This window comes from Giraffa tippelskirchi, chromosome 8 (assembly GCF_054371585.1).
Source record: "Giraffa tippelskirchi isolate mGirTip1 chromosome 8, T2T-mGirTip1v1.2.pri, whole genome shotgun sequence".
Lineage (NCBI taxonomy): Eukaryota > Metazoa > Chordata > Mammalia > Artiodactyla > Giraffidae > Giraffa > Giraffa tippelskirchi.
This window is the reverse complement of record NC_137282.1, coordinates 141,872,838-141,893,615: the sequence shown is the minus strand read 5'-3', so window position 1 is coordinate 141,893,615 and position 20,778 is coordinate 141,872,838. Positions and strand designations below refer to the sequence as shown.

The 20,778-nt window shown below is 54.1% G+C and overlaps 1 protein-coding gene across 1 annotated transcript in view; it reads right to left on the bottom strand.

Moving 5' to 3' along the window:
• The window catches only part of TNXB (tenascin XB), a 55,986-nt gene extending 36,897 nt beyond the window's left edge, over window positions 1-19,089 (bottom strand). The window contains exons 1-7 of the mRNA XM_081522404.1: window positions 18,913-19,089; window positions 10,692-11,102; window positions 8,508-10,346; window positions 7,884-7,999; window positions 2,811-2,967; window positions 2,361-2,624; window positions 813-1,550 (exon numbers count right to left, since the gene is read on the bottom strand). Coding sequence (XP_081378530.1) covers window positions 813-1,550; window positions 2,361-2,624; window positions 2,811-2,967; window positions 7,884-7,999; window positions 8,508-10,346; window positions 10,692-11,091 — 3,514 coding nt within the window. The 5' untranslated portion in view covers window positions 11,092-11,102; window positions 18,913-19,089. The remainder of the gene's footprint in view (window positions 1-812; window positions 1,551-2,360; window positions 2,625-2,810; window positions 2,968-7,883; window positions 8,000-8,507; window positions 10,347-10,691; window positions 11,103-18,912) is intronic.
• Between the last annotated feature and the right edge of the window lie 1,689 nt (window positions 19,090-20,778).

The following is a 20,778-nucleotide window of genomic DNA, read 5'->3' as shown; positions in this document are numbered from 1 at the left end:
CATTAGTGCTGCAGTGAGAAGCCTGGAAGAAAGGAGAAGACGGTGGTGTTAGGGAAGGAAGACTCAAGAGACAGTGGGCAGTCAGAAGAGAGAGAGGAGTGGACATCCAGCTCCGGTGACATCTGGGCCCTATGGGGGAAGAAGAGGTTCATAACCCCTCCCCACCGACAGCCACAGGGCACCCCCTCCCAGAGCCAGGACGTCGTTCCTGTGGGAGAGACAAGTGTGAACTGAGCCAGGAGGTCTGCAAAGGCAGCCCAAGAAGCAGTGGCTTCACCTCTCACCTACCCATGCTGCCTAACGGTTTCAAGGCCACCCCCAAGCAGTTCTGATGCGTCCCTTTGAGGTTAAGGCCAAAGTGTGGAAAATAGTAACCACTGACCACAGTTGTCAGTTACCCTCACCACAGTGAGTCAGAGTGGGAAACCACTGGTTTCACTCCCTACCCCACCCAAACTGCTCCGGAGAATCTTTGCAGACACTGTCCCTCCCATCAAATGACCCTTCTATTGCCTAGAACAGGATTCCTGGCAGAAGTGTCCTAGGAACCCAAGTGAAAATCAGACGATTCCAAAGACCAAGTCTCCTTGGCTTTGGGTATCCACCAGGACCCTGAGGGTGGAGGGGGTTTCCAGGGACACAGGAAGGAGTGGGAATCCCCCGGAACCTGAACCAGGGAGGGCTGGAAGGCAGAAGGGGACAGGTGCGGGACTGGCAGCCTGAGCAGTGAGGCAGTGGGAGGCACTCAGAGACTCCGACGGCGGGTGAGACTGGGCAGGGGGTGGGGGGTCGCGCGGCCCCACCCACGCTACCTGTGGTGGTGATGAAGGCGTAGGACTTGGAGGTCTGCCCTGCCCGCACCCCGTGGACCTCCACGTGGTAGGTGGTGCTGGGCTTGAGATCGGGCAGGCTGACGGTGCGCGCGGTGCCCGGCACGGTCAGCTCCCCGGCGGGCCCCTCCGCGGGCGGTTGCGGCCGCCAGCGCAGCACTACGCGCTCGAAGTGGCCGCGGAGCCCGTCGAGCGACACGAGGAGCGCGCCGTCGGCGGAAGTGCCCAGCACCTCGGGTTTGGGGTGGCGGGGCGCCGCCACCCGGTCGACGCCTTCGGGCGAAAGGCCGTAGATGCCCTGGTTGGAGTCCCGCTTCCAGGTGCCCGAGTCGGGGCTGGCGGTGGGGTGGGGGCGACCGGGCGGGGGTGCAGGGGAGCGACGCCGCTGCAAGTATTCGTGGATGTGGTGCGCCACCGACGTGTAGGTCTGGTTGGCTCGCAGTGGGTAGCCGTGAGCCCGCAGGTGACGCTCCAGGTCCTGCACCGTGCCGCGGAAGCGGCCCAGCTCGACCGTCAGGTTGCCCCACGCCCGCCGAGGGGGCTGGGGCGGGCTCGGCCGCGGCGGAGACTCCGCCTCCCCTTGCTCCGCGGGCCGCGAGGGCCGAGGGGGCGGCGCCGGGCGCGCGGGCCGCGGGGGCCGCGGGACTGGGGCCGGCCGGGGCCGGGGTTTGGGGGGCGGGGCTGGGGGGTGCGCCTCCGGGTAACTGTAGTGGCCTGGTGCTGCCGGGGCGGAAAGAGGGGGAGGAGAGAGCCGGTCAGTGGCAGCACCCCCCACCACCAACCCCTGCACTCCCCCCACGGCAGCCCCGCCCGCGTCCCTCCCACCCGAGCCTGAGGCCTCTTCCCTGGGCCCCAGCCCCACCTGCAAAGAGAACCGAGAGAAGTTAGTGCCCCCGGACGCCCTCCCGCTTCTCCCGCCAAGCCCGCCACTGTTGGTGCCCTAGAAAGAAGAAACGAGCGGGTGGGGCCCTGTGTCTGAAGGAGAGAAAGGGGTATGGGAGGAGAGAACGCGCGAGCGACAGCGAGGTGGGTGTCCCTCTGTCACAGGAAAGGGAAAGAAAGATCCAGGCATCTGTTAAGAGACTTGAAGGGTTAGTGGAAAATTACTGCTGAGACCTAACTCCCCCAAACCCCGATCCTAAAGTCAACAGGCACCTTGATCTCTAATCTCCCCAGCTCCAGTGCCAGGAGACCTGACCACTGAGATGGAGCACAGGGAGGTCCCTGTGCCCAAGTTCAGATCAGAACAACTCCTATCTAGTTGGACCGGACAGCATCTTTTATTTACTGCTTCTCTCCATGAGGCCACTCTTCCCAAACTCCAACCCACCGCCTTCCTACAGGGCTCCAAGCACCTGTGAACTCCCTCTCTTCAGAGCCCCTGGTACAGAGCAGGGCCCCCAATAGGGGCTTTGGGATTGCCACACACCCTGTGCAGTGCATTCAGAGGAGACCGTGAGCCCGACACATGGCTTCCCAAGGAAGTGGCTCCTAGGCTCAGAAACTTCCCCAACCCTTGGCCAGCAGTACCTGTGTTGGCCCTGATGGAAGCTGGGTAGCTTACTGCCTGGCCCCGCTCGGCAGTGACGGTCACCACGTATTCTACGCCTGGCATCAGGCCGGTCAGCAGCGTCCCGTCTGCCTCAGGGGGCACTTCCAGCCGCACCCTCTGGTTGCCAGCACTGACGTAGGACACCACAAACCGGTCCACCTCAGCCTGGGGGCGCAGCCAGTTGAGCTCCAGTGTGGTTGGTGTCACAGCCACCACGCGGAGGTCCTGGGGGCCATCAATCACTAGCCAGGTCAGAGAGAGGAGGGATCAGGTGGGAGTCTCGTTCTTTGGTCACCAGCTGCCCTGCTAAGAGCCTTGCCCCCAGCCAGTCCCTCCCCTCTGCCCTCCTGGAGGACATATCCCAGCCCCCCCTTCTCAAATCCATTCTCCACCCATGACCACCCCCCCCCAACAGCCCCAGCTCTCACTGGTGGTGATGGTCTTGGAGGCAGGAGGGCCCCAGCTAGTCCCTCGAAGGGCACGGACAGTGACCTGGTACTCCTGACCAGGGGCTAATCCTCTCTGGTCATAGGCTGAGGCAGAGCTGGGCACCCGTGCTGTGAATGGGGGGCTCGCCCCCTCTGTCTGCAAGAGAGAAAGTACTGGGTGGATCAGGGCTGCCACTCTCACCCCTGCTGCTCAATGCCCCTGATCCCTTGTTTCTCCAAGGTCTAGGCAGGGTCAGCATGAGATTGTGTAGAACTTGGCCCTGTACAGCTGGGGAGCATGGGTGGTATCAGCAAACACATCTAGAACACCTACTCCATGCCAGCTCCCGTTCAAGGCAATTTACATATGTGAACTCACTTAATTCTCTTAAGAATCTAATGAGGTAGGTCAGATTATTCCCATTGGACACATGAGGAAACTGATGTACAAAAGGATTAAGTGACTTGCCCAAGGAGGCAGGGATTTAAACCCAGGCAGTGTGACCTCAGAGTCCCCTTGTATGGAGACTACCTTTTTAAAAAAATATTTATTTACTTATTTGACTGCTTTGGCTCTTAGTTGTGGAATGAGGACCTAGCCTTGAGGCATGTGGGATCTTAGTTCCCTGACCAGGGATTGAACCCAAGTCCCCTGCATTGGAAGGCAGATTCTTAATCACTGGACGACCAGGGAAGTCCCTGGGCACTACCTTTTGAGCCTGTTCATCAGCTGTCTGCCAGAATTCTACCTGACATGCCAGGACTCTCCTTCTGGCTTTTCCCTGGCAATCCTGACCCTCTGGGCACGAGGAGGCTTCTCATAAACCTGTTCCTGTCATAACAGGTGAAGCAGATGAGGGATACCACTTCAAGTCTCACTTCCTCCTTGAGGCAGCTGCCCTAGCCTGAGCCTTCCCCTAGACACCTGCCCCTGGCTGTGTAACTTGGGTGTGACCCACATCGTGACATTTCCTTTTAGGTATTTTCCTTGTCTTTTCAGCAGGGTTGTAGGCCCCTCAAAAGCAAGGCCCACCTTGTTCCACAGATACGTTTCCTGAATTTGTACCTGGCATCATTCTGGGCCCTGGAGACATAAAAATAAGAGACGTGGTCCCTGTCCTCAGAGAGCTCATGCTCTAGTAGCTAAATGTGTGGCCACATTTTACGTTTTATTAGATCCTTAACCCAAATCTCTATGTGTAGTCCACGCCTGTGAGAGAACAACCCCCCTTCAAGTATACATGTAAAGTGTTATGGTTATTTGCAGCGACCCTACAGAAAATCTGCCAGCCCCTGCTCCAGGCAGGGTCTCCTGGAGTGCCAGCCTCTGGGGAAACGGGAGGAATGGACATCTGGGAACAGCGCAGCATTTCGCTGGGCCGTCTAGCTAGAACAGCTAATAAGGACGCTCTGTTCTGCTTTGCTATGTTGGCTGTGATGGGGACACCCCCATTCAGCCAAGTAGGATTGGAAATTTCAAAAGGTACTCTCCTAAACCAAGAGAACTGCAGGGAAATCAACACAGTAAATACCAAAGTATAAAACCAGATGAAAGGCCACGTAGAGACTTCTGGGTTGAGGATGAAGTGAAGCTTTGTTAGAGTTTTCTTGGCTGAAAAGGTTTTCTGGGCACGCAGGATCTTCATCCCTTTCTTACTCACTGCCCTAGAATACCCCAGCCTGGGAGGCCTTGGATGGGCGTCTACTCAAGACCTATGAGGGCTTTATCCTTCCCCAAACCTTCTCTCTCTCTCTCCCCTTACTCCTAACCCACCACCACCAACACATACACACACACCCCTTGAGTGCTTCCTGATGATGTCTGGTCTTTCCAGGGAGACAAGTCCATCCCCAGAGTTCACCTTCTCTCTTCAGGTCACCTACATGAACCGTTTAGACACTTTCAGATCTATCTGGGAACAATCCCCTGAGAAGTCCTACTGCCAGTCTAACCCACATCTCTCAGCACCATCTGTCTGGTCTGAGGCTGGCTCTCTAACCAGAGGCTGGCAGCTGATTTGGCCCCTTCGTGATGGTTTGGCTGTTTCACTGATGTCCTTGGCAAGTTTCTAACTCAATTCTCGATATTAACCTCATGGCCCCAGGTGGAGGGCTCCACCTTGGCTGGCCCCTGGAGCTCACCACACTCTCATCCTATTTTTCAGACCAGACCCGAACACAAACTTTTCTGAGGCTGCAAGGTCCTATGTCCCATTGAAAATGTGACATAGCCCCAGTTTTCAGTCTGTGGAAAACATCCAAACCAGAAACACCTGCATGTCTTTCTGTTTGGGGGTTCACCTCCCTCAGTTTCTTCAAGCTTTGTTTCACATTCACAGAAGACCTTGCCTTTTGCAAAACAGCAGCATTCCTTGGACAAAAGAGCAGTGGTCCTTGGACTTGGGGTTCATGAGAATCACCTGGGGGTATGTTATGATGCAGGTTACTGGGCTCTTCCCCTAGAGCTTCTCATTCAGCAGATTGGGGGGGCAGAGTCTGACAGTTTGCATGGCTAATGCTCCAGCTGATGCTAATGCTGCAGGTCCAGGGAGCACACTTCGAGAACCACTGAGCGTAGCCGTGCCACGTATGCAGGGAGAAGAGGAATGTTCCTCTTCTGTGTTCTGAAAATCATTCCAATAACTAGGTGTGTCCCTTGGCCAGGAACAGCAGAGTTTGAGCTTTGAGAGACAAGTGTTTCTGGAAAAGGGGAGAGGATAAGGTAGAGAGAGAGGCTTCTAGGAAGATGGCAGTGGCCAGAGGGATAGCCAGCTACTGAATGCACTCTGTGCCAACAGAAATGGATAGAGTGCTGGCCAAAGGCAAGAGGCACGATCCCAGGGGCCAGCCACAAAAAAGCGTAAAAAACATAGTCAGAGGGCCAGCGGCACAGGCTGGTGTGGAGTCCAAGGGAGGTGTCTGGGGACCAATTTTACGGGAGCATTTTCCACACTCAGGCTCAGGGAGAACCTAGAATGTGATGGAGGCCCATACCCAGCGCAAAGCGGATGAGCTGAGAGCATGGCCAAGCTGGACACAGGCTAGTTCGATCCCCCCTGGCCCCACGAAGAGGGAGAAAGCCCAGGGCTCCTCCTGGGAGACTGCGCCTCTGGAGAACACCAAGAATGAGGTCATATTTACTAAGAGCAGGAGATGCTGTTGCCCTTTAAGCTCCTTCTAGCTCAAATGTTTATTTCAATTCTTTCCCTAAAGTTTCTTAGGAAAATTCCTCTTAAAAGTCCTTCCCTCTCAAGATTGGAGCTATGTAAATAATACACTTGCAGAAGAGAGTGGGAGAAACACTTTAAAATGTTAACAGTACTTGTTTCAGTGTGAAACAGCCAAGAATTATTTGTTTTTTTCCCTAGTCGCCAAATTCTTGTCTCGTGATTAAATTATTTTTATAACTGAAAAAAAAAATTTTAATGGAAGAAAAAAATCCAGGCTCCCTTGGTTGTGCAGCAAAGTAGGGATTTCTGCCTCTGCTTCTACCAGAGGGTAAGGAGAGATAAAACATGATAGGGGCCTGGGTTTGAGGTGATAATATTGATAAGGAGACTTAGAATGACTAGGCCAGTTGGGGTGGGGATGACAGCCAGCACCTCAGAGCTATCCCTTCTGTCCTAGAGGCTTCCTAAGTTTAAGCCCTGGAACTTATTATTTATTTTTCCAGAGTCCTGACTGGGTAGAGATTAGAGTAACATGGCCTACCCACCTATGGCATTTGTGGAATGATGCAGGAAAACATATTTGAATGGGAGAAATGTCAGATGATTTGCAACTAGGAGACCAAACACATCATAAAAATCCAATCTGCATAAAGGGAGATCTCTAATGAGAGGCCACAAACTTTGTCCTTAGGGTGCCCCCAAATATTTTAAGAGTGAGTTGGAAGGAGATAGAGAAAGGAGGCTTTGCAATGCACTGATGACATGGAGGCTAGGGAACTAGTTCACAGACTCAAATTATTGCAACAGCCTAGACAGCTTGGCCCAAACCAAAAAATGATAACACTGAACAGAGCCAAATGCAAAGGCTTATATTTAGGTTTAAAAGGGGGGTATGTAGTTGAATGTCTTCTTTTTTCCTTCCTTCTTTCTTTTTTCCTTGTTTATATCTTCTAAAGTCTCTACACTGAGCCTATATGACTTTTATAATAAAAAGTTACTTTAAAAATCAAATGTGATCAAAATAACTAACAGTTTGTGTGATCACAAGTTCATATATGTCAACTCTGAGAAAAATAGCAGGGTATCCAGAGTCAGCCAGGTGAGTGACTGGACTCCTTTCTGCCCCTGTAACTGGGGGGAAGAGGCATATACAAAAAGCAGGAGGCATTAGAGGAAGAAAACCAAGAAGTGAAGGATTCAGAGAACAAAACCTCAAAGAAATGGGGAGAAGAAATCAGTGGGTTTGACCTGGAGGGAATGAATGGTGATGTGATGGCATGTTCATTTGCTTCAGTGGTGTCCAACTCTTTGCGACCTCATGGACTGTAGCCCTCCAGGCTCTTCTGTCCATGGAATTTTCCAAGCAAGAATTCTGGAGTGGGTTGCCATGCCCTTCCCCAAGGGATCTTCCTGACCCAGAGATGAAACCCGCATCTCTTGCACTGGGAGGCATTTTCTTTACCACTGAGCCACCAGGCAAGCCCAATGTGATGGCTGATGTCTCCAAATATCTGAAAGTCCGTGGTGTAAGACGAAGGGAAAGGAAAAAACACATTCCAATGCTGGTGAAGGCCCAGCTGGGGCCACTGAATGGATATATGAATGGGGCAACTTTGGATTCAGCAACAACAGAAAGAAGTGACTTCAGTGATGAGCAAAAATGGAGTCAGCAGGCAGCCTTAGGAAGTACTGAGCTCAAGGTCACCAGAGGAGTTCCAGTGGCAGTGGGCCAATGATGCAAAGGCCTTCTGCACCCAACGTAGGCAGAATGAGAAGGTCTTTAGCACAGCTTCAGGAATCAGCTACCTGGACTCAACCACTGATTACCTGGAACTCCTTTTGAGGTGAGCACCCCCACCCCCAGCCCCACTCACTCAGCCCCCTCTTGGAGCTTGGCTCTCACCGTTGGGATGAACTGGATTTCATAGGCATCCACATTGCCGGGAGCCCGGGTCCACTCTGTCCGAACCGTCGTCTCCTCCAGCAGATGCATCCTCATGCCCTCAATGGCCGGCACCTCTGCCCAGGAAAGTGGGATATGAGAAGCTGCTTAGCCCAAGGCAGCTCCCCACCGCTACCCCCACTCCACAGACTCTTCCTACTCAGGGTCACATTAAGAGCCACATCCAGCCAAGTTCCCACTCCTCTCTGGGGGGAGAGAGGGGTGGCAGGGAAAAGTCAGCAGTGGCCTGAACAGGCCTTGGGTTTCCTTCACTGCCCTCCATCTCTAGGAACCAAAATCTCCTGAAAAATACTGAAGAGAGCCCCTGGGTCTGCTCATCAGAGATCTTACAGCAGGTCCTGCCTGCAGGCATGCACCTCCCCCCCCCAGCTGTGGTTCTGCAGCCCTGGTGGACCCTGGCCCTCTGGCTCCTCTGACTGCCCCACCGCCCTCCCCAATATATGACCACCCCCCGTCACCCTGCCTCCAAGTACCAGGGCTCTTCCGCCTCAGACTCAGGCTTTCCCATGGGGCTCCAGTTTTCCAGACCCGGCCCCAGCACCCTGGGGCGGGCTGTCTGCTCACCTTCCCCGCAGTCCTCTCCTGCATAGCCGTCTTGGCAGACGCAGCTGCCCTCGCGACACACTCCCCGGCCGCGGCAGTCCCCGGGGCACGTCTGGATGGCGCAGTCGGGGCCCCGGAAGCCCTCGACGCAGACACATTGGCCTGCGCGGCACAGTTCCCGCGGCCCGCAGCCCCCAGGGCAGGCGCTGGCAGGAGGCTCTTCCTGTCCACAGTCCTCGCCGCTGTAGCCCACGTGGCACACGCACACGCCCTGCACACAGCGACCACGGCCCCGACAGTCAGCCGGGCAGGTACGGGTGGCGCAGGAGGGGCCTGTGTAGCCTGAGTCGCACACGCAGCGCCCGTTCTCGCAGCGGCCGCGCCGGTTACAGTTGGAGGGACAGACACGGAGGCCGCAGTCCTCGCCCGCGAAGCCCTCCCAACAGGTGCACACACCGTCCTGGCACACGCCGCGTTGGTTGCAGTCGCGCGGGCAGCGTCTCACGCCGCAGTCCTCACCCTCGTAGCCGTCGTCGCACACGCAGCGCCCCTCCAGGCACTGGCCGCGGCCTTGGCAACCCTTGGGGCAGCTGCGCGTGCCGCAGTCTTCGCCCTCGTAGCCGACGTCGCACGAGCACACGCCATCTTCGCAGCGGCCGCGACCGCGACAGTCCCCGGGACACCGACGGCTCCCGCAGTCCTCTCCTGTGAAGCCCGGGTTGCACACGCAGCGGCCGTCTACGCAGCGCCCGCGCCCGCGACAGTCGCCAGGGCAGGCGCGCGTACCGCAGTCCCGGCCTGTGTACCCGGGCCAACACACGCAGCGGCCACTCTCGCAGCGGCCCCGGCCGCGACAGTCCCCGGGACAGCTGCGCACGCCGCAGTCCTCGCCACTGTAGCCCGCGTGGCACACGCATACGCCATTCTCGCAGCGCCCGCGGCCCCGACAGTCGCGCGGGCAGGCGCGCGCGCCGCAGTCGGGCCCCGAGTACCCGGGCCAGCACACGCAGCGGCCGTCCTCGCAGCGGCCCCTTTGGTTGCAGTCGCCCGGGCAGCTGCGCACGCCGCAGTCGTCCCCGCTGTAGCCTGGGTCGCAGATGCATTCACCATCCTCGCAACGCCCTCGGCCCCGACAGTCGCGAGGACAGGTCCGCGTGCTGCAGTCCTCGCCCGCGTACCCGGGCCAGCACACGCAGCGGCCGTCCACACAGCGCCCGCCCTCACCACAGTCCCACGGGCAGGTCCGCGAGCCGCAGTCGTCGCCAGCGTAGCCCGGGTCACAGACGCAGCGCCCGTCCTCGCAGCGCCCCTTCTGGCTGCAGCCTCGGGGACAGCTCCTCACACCACAGTCGTCGCCAGTGTAACCGGGGTTGCACACGCAGCGCCCATTCTCGCAGCGTCCTCTCTGGCTACAGTCTCGGGGGCAGCTCCTCACCCCACAGTCGTCGCCAGTGTAGCCTGGATTGCACACGCAGCGCCCGTCCTCGCAGCGTCCCCTCTGGCTGCAGCCGCGAGGGCAGGAGCGCACACTGCAGTCGTCCCCGGAGAAGCCCGAGCGGCACACGCACACGCCCTGCACGCAGCGCCCGCGGCCGTGGCAGTCCCCGGGGCAGGAGGGCCAGCTACAGCTGGGCCCGGTGTAGCCAGGGAAGCACACGCAGCGACCACGGACGCAGCGACCCTGATCATTGCAGTCATCCAGGCAGGAACCGGGGGCGGAGGGTGGCGAGGAGGGAAGTCCCTCCGCACCTGCGGGATCTGAGCAGGTGGGCCCACCCCAGCCTGGCTCGCAGGAGCAGGCGCAGCGGCTCAGGTCAAACACGCCATGGAGACTGCAGAGGCTTCGAATGTCGGTCTGGCCTGGAGTAGGAGCGAGAGTTGGATCTCAGTCTCTCTAGGGAGGAGAGGCTGAGCCTGTGTAGTGCTGCCCTGAGTCAGCTTCTCCATCAGGGAAGTCTCATTTCCTAAGGCCATCTTAGTTTCCAGCTGCAACTTATCACCCAGGGCCCTAACATTCTCTGGGGAGGGCTGACATCTAGTCACATGGCTCCTCTCTCAGAGCCATGCCCTGGGCTGCACTCATCTCCTGCAAAGGGGAGGCGGGGTGCCTTTTCCTAATTCACACCAAGGTCCTCTAGTGATGCCCACCCAACCCTAATCCACTTCCCTTCTTTTCTGTGCTCCTTCCTGTGATCATTGGCTCACCTGTGCCAGCCTGGGCAGCTGGAGGACAACACCCCCCAGTGCACTGTTCCTTGAGCCCCTTCACCAGCTCCTCCAGGATCTCCAATCGGACCCTCAGGGCCTGCACCTCTGAAGCAGGGACAGGGGGCTCAGTGCCTGGGGGACAGCCACAGCCAGCTGAAGGGGGCAGGTTAATGCGGTGGGTGAACACCACCTGCTTCTCCCCTCCTTCCACGGTGTGCTCGTAGAGCCGAGAAGATGGGCCTCCCCCTTCTGGCTGCACTGTACGGCCCCCCGGCTGGGGAGGGGGCCGTGGGGCTGGGAGTGTCACGTTGGACCGTGGAGAGAAAGGGCCTGCTGTGACAGAGCCCAGCAGCATCAGAAGGGCCAGGTTGGAGGTTATGGAACATTGGGTGTGCATCCTTCCGGAGGCTGTGGGGAGAGAGGGCACGTATGAGAGCAGCTTCACAGAGCAGACAAGATGAAGGTCCCCTTCCCCAACGCACACACCCACAGTCCCACCACCCGCAACTCATCTACCCGACTCACGTGTTTGCAAAAATCCACATTCAGCTCATTCCTATCGTAGACCCTCCCTGGGCAGATCTGTCTCTACCTTGCTTTCTGATGTCATTTGGTCACCCTGCTCCCCCACTCCTTATTGTATTTATTTTTTTACTGTTTCATCCACACTGGTCTTTTTTGTTTGTTTTACAGACGCTACAAGCTTACATTAGCCTAAGGCCCTTTGCACTACATGTTTTCTCTGTCTGGGATGCTCTTCACTCAGCTCTTAGAGGTTGGCTCCTTCCTGTTCAAATCTTAACTCACATGTCATCGACTCCCAGAGGTCTTCCTTGGTGCCCGATTGGAGCAGTCTTTCATTACACTTCATCACAGTGTCCTGCTTATTTTCTTCGTGCCATTTACTGCTGCCTGAATTATCTGTTTGTGTGGCTACTTGTTTGTTATCTTTCCCCCCTACCAGAATGCGAATTCCATAAGAACAGGGACAGTATCTCTCCTGGTATTGCTGCATGCCTGTGCCTGGCACACGGGATGGGCACTATACAACACAGTTTTTGGTGGTTCTTTTTTGTGTGTGTGTGTGTGTCCATTCTGCACAGCTTATGGGATTTTAGTTCCCTGATCAGGGATTGAACCCAGGCCCTTAGCAGTGAAAGTGCAGAGTCCTAACACTGAACCACCAGGGAATTCCCTAGCCAACGCATTTTTGTTGAATGGGTCAGCAGATGAATATAAAAGACTAATCCTTCCATAAGCAACTGGATCCCAGCTCCTAGTATCTTTTTAGAAATCTTAAGGTGTAGATTATCCTCTCTTTCATTCAGCCCCTCACTCTCAACTAGATTCTTCCCATCATCTTTCCATATAAGCTCAAAAAGCTTCTGTTTTCTTAAAAAAAAAAAAAAAAAAAATCCTCTTCTTCAGGACTTACATTACCAAATATCAAAATTTATTATGAAGGTGCAAGCATAGAGAATAGAACAGAAACAGACCAGATGACTTCTGGTCATCAAAGGACACCTCTAAGGGCTTCCCTGGTGGCTCAGTAGTAAAGAATCCACCTGCCAATGCAGGAGACATGACTTCGATCCCTGGTCTGGGAAGATCCCACATGCCTCAGAGCAACTAAGCCCCTGCACCACAACTATTGAGCCTGTGCCCTAGAGCCTGTGTTCTATGACAAGAGAAGCTACCGAAATGAGAAACCCACACACCACAACTGGAGAGTAGCCCCCACTCACTGCAACCGGAGAAAAGCCCACACAGCGACGAAGACCCAGAACTGCCAAAAATAAATAAATAAAATTATTAAAAAGATACAATTAAGAGAAAAAAAGGCAAGCTACAGAATGGGAGAAAATATGTGAGAAATGTCAGAATATATATACATGTATTATATATGGTGGGGAGAGTGGGAGACAGTGCTTGAGAGTGAGAGAGAGGATTAAAAATTTAAAGAATTCCTTCAAAACAAAAACAAACGAAAGGCAGGCAACCAGGTTTTTTTTAATTTGCAAAAAAAAAAAAAAAAATGACTCTCTAGTAAAGAATATATCCAAAGGGCCAATAAATATATGAAAAATAAACATACGCGTGTGTAGAACAAAACCAGTAATCAGGGAAATGAAAATTAAAACCACAAGAGGATGCCATCAAGTATCTACCAGAATGGCTAAAACTAAAAGGGCTGTTGATGCTCAATATTGGTAAGAATGTGAGGCTACTGGAACTCTCATTTATTGCAAGAAGGGGCAGAAATTAGTGCAGCCACTTTGGAAAACTGATAGGCAGTTGCTACTAAGGCATACAGCCTATAACTTGGCAGTCACACTTCTTGATAAATACCCAACAGAAACGACCGCATGTATCCTCCAAAAGACATGACTGCATGTATCCTCTACAAGAATGTTCATGGGATTTTTTTCATATGAGCCTGAACTGGAAGCACCTCAAATGTCCATTAATAGTAGAATGGATAAGTAAATTGGGGCATACTCATACGATGGGATACTCTCCAGCAATGAAAAAAACACCCTCCTGGGACTTGCTGGGTGATCCAGCGCTCAGGACTCAGTGCTTTCACTGCCAGGCCCTGGGTTCAATTCCTGGTAGAGGAAGACCTGCAAGCTGTGCAGTGCAGCCAAAAAGCAAACAAACAAACTCCCCTCCCCGCAAAAAAACCTTCTTGTTACACACAGCAACATGGACAAAATTTGACACACATAATGCTAAGCAAAAGAAACAAGACACACAAAAAGAACATTGTAAATGATGCTATTACATGAGGTTCAAAAATAAACAGAATAGAAGACAGGATAGAATTACTAGAAATATTTTGCACCTTTAACTGGGTGGTTAAACAAAGGTATGTATAATCAAAAATTAATTGAGCTATACACTTATGTGCATTTCACTATATGACAAAATATACTTAATATACAAAAATATACTTAAAAAAAATTCCCCAACCTCACACTCCCTCCAGCCACCACATATTTATCTTCTCTACTTCATGGCCATAGTTGTCAAAAGATTTATCTGGACTTGTTCCTATCTCACATATCCCATGCATGTCTCAACCAGCTCCCATCTGACTTCACCTTCTTTCAGTCCACCAAATAGCCCTCCCTTAGGTCTCCCAATGATCTGTGTCACAAAATCTAAAAGACATTTGTCTTCACCTTGATCTCTCTCAAAATCACTGGACACCAATGACCAGATCTTCCACTTTAGAGCATTCTATATCTGTGCTGGCAATAAGGTAGACAGGAGAGATCACTGACTCTTAACACTTAAAATGTGGCTAGAGGGACTGAAGCACCGAACTTTCTTTAGTATTTTTAACAGCTCCCCAGGGGACTGCAGTGTGTAGCCAGAACTGTGACCTACTTGTGGTAGTCATCCACTCAGGTACCTTCATCCAGATCCAAGACCTTAATTTCCAAACTATATCCCAAAGTACAAACTATCTCAACTCCAAGCAATATAGCTATCCTATTTGGCACCTCCTCTTGGGCACCTCAGATTCAACACAGAGCTCAGCGTTCATTCCTCCTGTACTCCATCCCTTCTCAGTGTTCTCTACAGCAGCTCATGGTTCCATAGTTACTCAGCTTCACAAGCCAGAAACCCAACAGCTCATTCAACACCACATTTCATCATATCAACCCATATTTTATTGTAAATGTCTCTTTAATTTGCTTATGTTTCTCCCTCTAAGCTTCATTATAGTCCACACTACTATCTACCTTTTGCTTAACAACTGTGACTGCCTCCTAGCCGGTCCCTCTGTTTCTATTCTTGCTTCTTAAAAATCTTGCAAAGGCAAATAGAATGTCTCTCTCCCCAAAAAACTTTTCAGTGGCTTCTCTCTGAATAGTCTTCAAATACTGACAGACAGTCTTGCACCATCTGGCCCCTGCTGACCTCTCCCACCTCATCCCCCGTAAGACTTCCCTCCCTCTCTCCACTCCAGTCCCACTGGCCTTATGTCCCCCATTCTTCCCAGCCCCAGACCTCTGTATCTGTGGTTCCCTCTATGGAATGTTCTTCCCTTTTCTCTTGGCTTCCTCATCATTCAGGTCTCAACCCCACATCTCTTCCTCAGGAAACCTTTCCTGTCCAAGTCAGCTCCTCTATCATATGATATTACAGGATCATGTAACTCCTATTTTTAGCATTTATAATAATTTATAATCACATATTTATTTGTGGGATTATTTTATTACTTTCTTGCCCACACTCGACCTTGCCCACTAGACTGTAAGGTCCATGGAGGCAGACATAGCACCTGGTTTTGTTTTGTTTTGGCTGCTATATCCTTATATCTGGCACACAGTAAGTGCTCAAAAAATATTTATTGACTATATAAATATTTAGTCAATTTACATAGTTCAGGTTAACCCCACGACTAGCACAGGGCTGGAACCAAGGACAGGACCAAGGTCAGGGCTAGGACCACGGACAGTGTCTGAGACTGAAAGTTGGTTAGAAACAGCAGCTGGGGCAGCTGTTGACCAGGGAGCAGGCCAGGTGTAGATCCTGGCAGCGCCTCATGGTACAAGCCCATTGGAAAACCGTTTGGCACAACTGACCAAATCCACTAGAGCTGTGTGCGAACCCTATGACCTGGCAGCTCCACTCCGAGGGATCTACCCACCACAACAGTACTTCTCATAATAGCCTCAGACTGGGAACTACCCACATGTCTCACATGAGTAGAACGGATTAAATAACACGTGGTTTGTTCACACAGTGGAATAAAATAAAGCAATGAGAACAAAGTATAACTATATGCAATAATGGGTCTCACTAATATAGGGTGGAGCAAAAGAAGTCAGACACAAAAAAGAACATGCTGAAACATTCTGTTTATGTGAAGTTTGAGTCTAGACCATGTTAACTGTCAATCAGTAGAGTTACAAGTCAGAAATGTGGCACTCTCGGGGGAATGGGGATCAGAAGGGGCATGGTGGGGAAATTCTGGGGTGCTGAGAATGCCCTGTTTCTTGATCTGAGTGCTGGTCACCCAGTTGTATTTGTTTGTGGAATCCACTGAGGCAAGAACTGGGGGGCACAGGGAGATGAGGATTAGAGAAGAAAGGTAGTGGGGTGATGGGGGAACCAGGAGAGGGGGCCTCAGTAACAGAGGTGCGTGGAGGGTTAAGGAGCAGTGTTAGCAGGTGCCCAGTTCTTCCAGAGCCTCTTCCAGAGTCTGGAGAGGGAAGGAGAGCAGGGTGAGTGGTGGGAATGCTGACTGAGGAGGAGGGTTAGGGGCTGTGATCAGCACCTCCCACAACACACACACATTTCTTGGCTTCCTACGTTTAAAATTCTCCTCTGAGTCTGAGAAAAAGGAGTTTCCAGGGCTACCAGCCATCACACTCCACCACCATCCCACCAGAAATGGAAGAGGAGCAGGCAACAGGAGCAGAGCGTTTCCACACTGAGAGGCACCCTGCCCCACAAAGCCCAGCAGAGAGCCTGGCAAGCAGAGAGCTGCCCTTCCCTCAGCCCCTCAGCCCCTCTCTCAGCTTGGAGTGTAGCCCTGGGTGTGAGGTGGGCTCTGACTTACCTTCGAATTCTGTTGCCCTGTGTCTAAGGTTGTGCACATCACCAGGTGCACACACACACAAATACACATGCACAAACGTACTCACATGTGCTTATCCACAAACATAGATATGAACACACTTCTTGTCTCTGTCCGTCCTAAGTCGCTTCAGTCATGTCCGACTCTGCAACCCCGTGGACTGTAGCCTGCCAGGCTCCTCTGTCCTGGGAATTCTCCAGGCAAGAATACTGGAATGGGTTGCCACGCCCTCCTCCAGGCTATCTTCCCAACCCAGGGATTGAACCTGTGTCTCTCACATCTCTTACATTGGCAGATGGGTTTTTTACCACTAGCACCACCTGGAAACTATACATATACTTATATTCATCCAAAGAAGCTTGCATCTTTGCAGGCACACACATTTGAGTATGTGCAGGGGTTTCCCAGCAGTAAAGAACCCACCTGCCAATGCAGGAGACTCGGGTTCGATTCCTGCCTGGGTCAGGAAGAATCCCTGGAGTAGGAAATGGTAACCCACTCCGGTATTCTTGCCTGGGAAATCCCAAGGAGAGGAGCCTGGTGGGCTATACAGTCCATGGGGTCATGAAAGAGACACGACTTAACTACTAAACAACAACAACATGGGCACACACACACAAACTCCTCTTCACATTTCCTCCACATCCAGTCATTGACTGATGCCTAAAAGAGCTGATTTCTCATTGGCTCAGAGGGCAGCTGTGTGAATCAAAGAACTTAGTTGGAGTGAGGAGAACCACACAGGAGATCCTTCTCCAGAGGAGGGCAGACGTTACAGGGTGCTCCACACCTCTGGGGGTTTAGGGGAGCTGCCAGTCCTCCTCCCCCAACAATCGAATCCTGTACCTCTCCCCACTTGGTGGGGGCAGGGGGAGGGTCTTTGCAGCTGGAAGGAAAGAAGCAGTAAAGTAGTGAAGCTGGTCTGAGAGGCCCGCACAGGCCACACCCCCAGAGCCTCCCTCCCAAGCCCCTCTCTCCTCGAGTCTCCACCGCCCGCCCAGCTCCCCATTCCCATTTCTTGGAATAATCGCGCTCTTCTCTCAGCACCAGGAAAGCAGGAAACTTGGGTGTCCCTTATGTTTCCCTCTCATCACCCGCCCTCCCGCGGCATCGGGGGTGCCTGCGCACAGCGGGGAAGGAGGGGAGCACGGCCCCCCCCCTTGGCACCCTCCCCATAGTCGGAGGGCTGGCAGGGATGGGGCATCGCTCCAAGCGGTGACTCAGCGCGCAGGGTATTCATGTGGTGGCCAGCTTTGACACTTCGCTCATCAGGGACTGTAGGTCCCAGGAGCTGGGGAGAGGGGCTGGCCTCCTGCAGGGATGTTCCAGAGGTGGGGGATTTTGGCCCCACCCCCATGCTTCTCTCCGTCTCTCATACCACAAGAAGAGTGAAGGTAGAAGGATTCTAGGGCAGCGAGGAGAGGGAGGGAGGTGAGGGCGGGCTGCAGACACTGGGTTGGAAGCAGGTGGCAAGGAGGTACCGGGAGATGGGGCAGTTGGAGTATCTAAGACACCCCTTATTCTGGGAAGTTCATGGGCCAGAGACGTGGGAAAATTAAAAGAAAGGATTTCCGGACCCCCAGTGGCAAAGAGTCCTGGGCAGGGGCACTGAGTAACCAGGACTCAAGGGGGAAAAGTTGGAGAAATTGAGATGCTGGGTCCCCGGGGGTCTGCAGGCAGGGCCAGGGAAAGAGGGGAGGGGGGCTGAGGATCTGGGAAGTGGGCGGGGATTGGAAGCGGACAGACAGCAGCTGCGGTGTTTCCGTGTTTCCGAATTGCTTCCCAGTAGTTCCTCTCAGTTCCATTTCCAGTTGTTTCCAAGCCATTAAATTCTTTCCAGGCGAGATAAGGGTCCCGCCCGTCCCACCCAGGGTGTGTCACGTGTAGGGGGGAGGTTCAGACGGACAGAAGCAGGAGACCCTGGAAGGGGGATGGAGCGAAGACGGAGCCCCCGTGCCCCCCTGGAGGTATCGCGCAGTCATCCCAGCCCCGCTGAACCGTGAGTCATGGGTGCAAAGCTCTCTGCCAAGAATAAGTTTTAGGATTCTCTCCACAGACTCCGTGCCCTTCCCAGACCTGGGAGTCCTAACTCTGCTCCATTGCTGCATTTCCTAAAGGCTTGAGACCCCCAGAACTCCCTCCCGGGGCCTTGCAATCCACCTGCTGCCACCCGGGGTGTCCCCATCTGGATGCTCAAAGTTCCCTCGGCCACGTTCCTGGAGTTCTGGCTCAGTTGCTCCAGCCAGATCACTTGCGGTTCCACCAGCACTTCCCTCCTGAAGTTCAGCCGGCCACCAGCTCAGCCTGGCCTCTGGTTTCTCCCAGCCCCAGCACCGCACCGATAACCACCTCCACCTTGGTGCTGCCCCTGGTCCTGTCCAAACCTCAGCATCCATCCTCCGCACCCAACTCACACACACCTGCACTGACTCTTTCTCCCAGACACACCCTCCACGGGGAGTCCGGTCCCCAGTGTGTGGTCTTATTTCCTCTGCCCCCGCAGAAAGTCCCTGCTCTCCTGGGAGGCTCTCCTGCCAACCTTCACCTGGGGTTTGGGGATAGAGGTCCCCACCTCTCCCGGCTCTTTCCTCTGTCTCCCAGAGACAGAGGTTACTTCCTTACCTGGGTAACCAGCAGCTTCAGTGTGTCTGCCCCTGCTCTGTCCTGAACTTGGGAAGGGGGTTCTCAGGGCAGGGTGGGTGGGCGCCCCTTGGCAGCCCTGAGCTCCTGGGTATCCCCGTGCTCGTTCCCTGCAGCAGGGGCTCACTGAGCCACGACCCGACTGTAGATCTGGGCAGCGACAGTGAGGAGGAGGGAGACTGCAGCCAGCCGGGGGAGGAGAAGGGGAGGACCAGCATGAGGTCAGGGAGGGGAGCGGAGATAGGGCAGGTCCTCCCACCCACCCGCCCCTGCCAGGCCCTCCCAACGTCATCATATGTCACCCTTCCTCTCCTCCCGCCGTCATCCCACCCCCCTCCCTGTCTGGGATCACTGAGTCCCACAATACCCTCATCTCACCCCCTTCAGCCCTCATCCAACCTCCCCCATCCTTTCCTTATCCCATTTTTATTCTTCCTCCTCATCCTAATTTGTGTCCAACTTGACACCCCCATCCCTCATGTCATTTCTCCTTTTCCTCACCATTTCTCCACCTGTTGCTTCTGCTCTCTGACCTGTTTCCCTCTCTTCCAGCACCCCTTCCCACCGCCAGCCCCTCTCCCTCCTCGGAACCTCCCCCACCTCTTCCCAGCTGCCACATTGCTCCAGCTGGGGTCTTGCCCCATCTGTCTGCTGCCCCAGCACCCACTCCGTCATCCCCCTACCATTTATCTCCTGGCAGGGGCAGGCAGCAGTGAGGGTGGGTGGCAGGAGGAAGCCTTCCTCCCCAGTCTAGACTGCTCTCCATGAGGAGCCTCCTTGCCCCACCTCAGCCCCTGCCTGGCCCCACTGCTCCCACCTGCACTGTGTCCTTTTCTCGCCCTGTCTGTGCTGCCTTTCCTCGTCTGTACTGTTCAATCTCTGGTTCTCAGCTCGGGGATCAGTGCCCCCTTTTCATTCTCTCACCTCAGCAGCTTCCTAGAGAAATGGCCGATGAGGCTTGGGCACTGGCTGGACAAGGGCGTGGCCTGAACACCAAGACATAGAAGACTTGGGAAAGAAAGTGGGGTTCACAGGAGACAGGGAAGGGAAGCCTGAGAGTTAGGAGGAAGGGGATGGAGAAAGAGCAAGAGCCAGGGGCAGACATGAGTGTGGGGGACACATGGCACGCTGATGTTCTGGAAAGAGGAAGGGGACTAATTCTGTGCTGCAGCGGAGAAGCAGGGGTAGGGAGGGAGTTGTGGGCTGGAGGAAGAGGTCACTTTGGTCTTGGGTAGAGATAGGAAGACCGGCCAGAGGGCAGAGTGGCACCCACGTCAGGCTGCCGGGCTGTTTCTCTGGTCTCATTTCCCCACGTGCTTTGCTCCCCTGATGAGGGGCTGAAGAAGAGACTTTTGCCGGATAAGAAATATCTAGGCTGAGGGAGGTTTCACACTGATAAAGTTCGTTCCACCCAACTACAACCCTCCCCATGGAGGAGAGGCTTGGCCAAGTGACAGCTTGTGGACCCTGCGCACGGTTGGGGCACGGTTGGGGCAGAGGTGTCGGCAGGTCCCCAGGGTCTCGGGTGTGGTGTCTCCGGGCAGGGCGCACTGGCCCAGCAGGTGGCTCTGTGGAATGCCCCGTGGGCTCCTGGTGGCCGAGGGCGAAGGCTCGTGTGGGTGCTCACACGGGTGTCTCCGTGTGTGTCCGTGTGTGCATGTGGCTGTTTTTGTTTTTTTTTTCCTGGCTTTGATAGGAAAGATGAAGTCAGCATCTTGGATAGAGCTGGGTTCAGCTTCCTTCCTCTGCCTTGGCCCGAAGCCCCCAGAGCCTGAAATAGGTAACAGTTTCCCTCAGCTCTCCATGCAGGGCTGGGGGGAAGCACGTGAAAGGGTGCAGGGTCTAAAA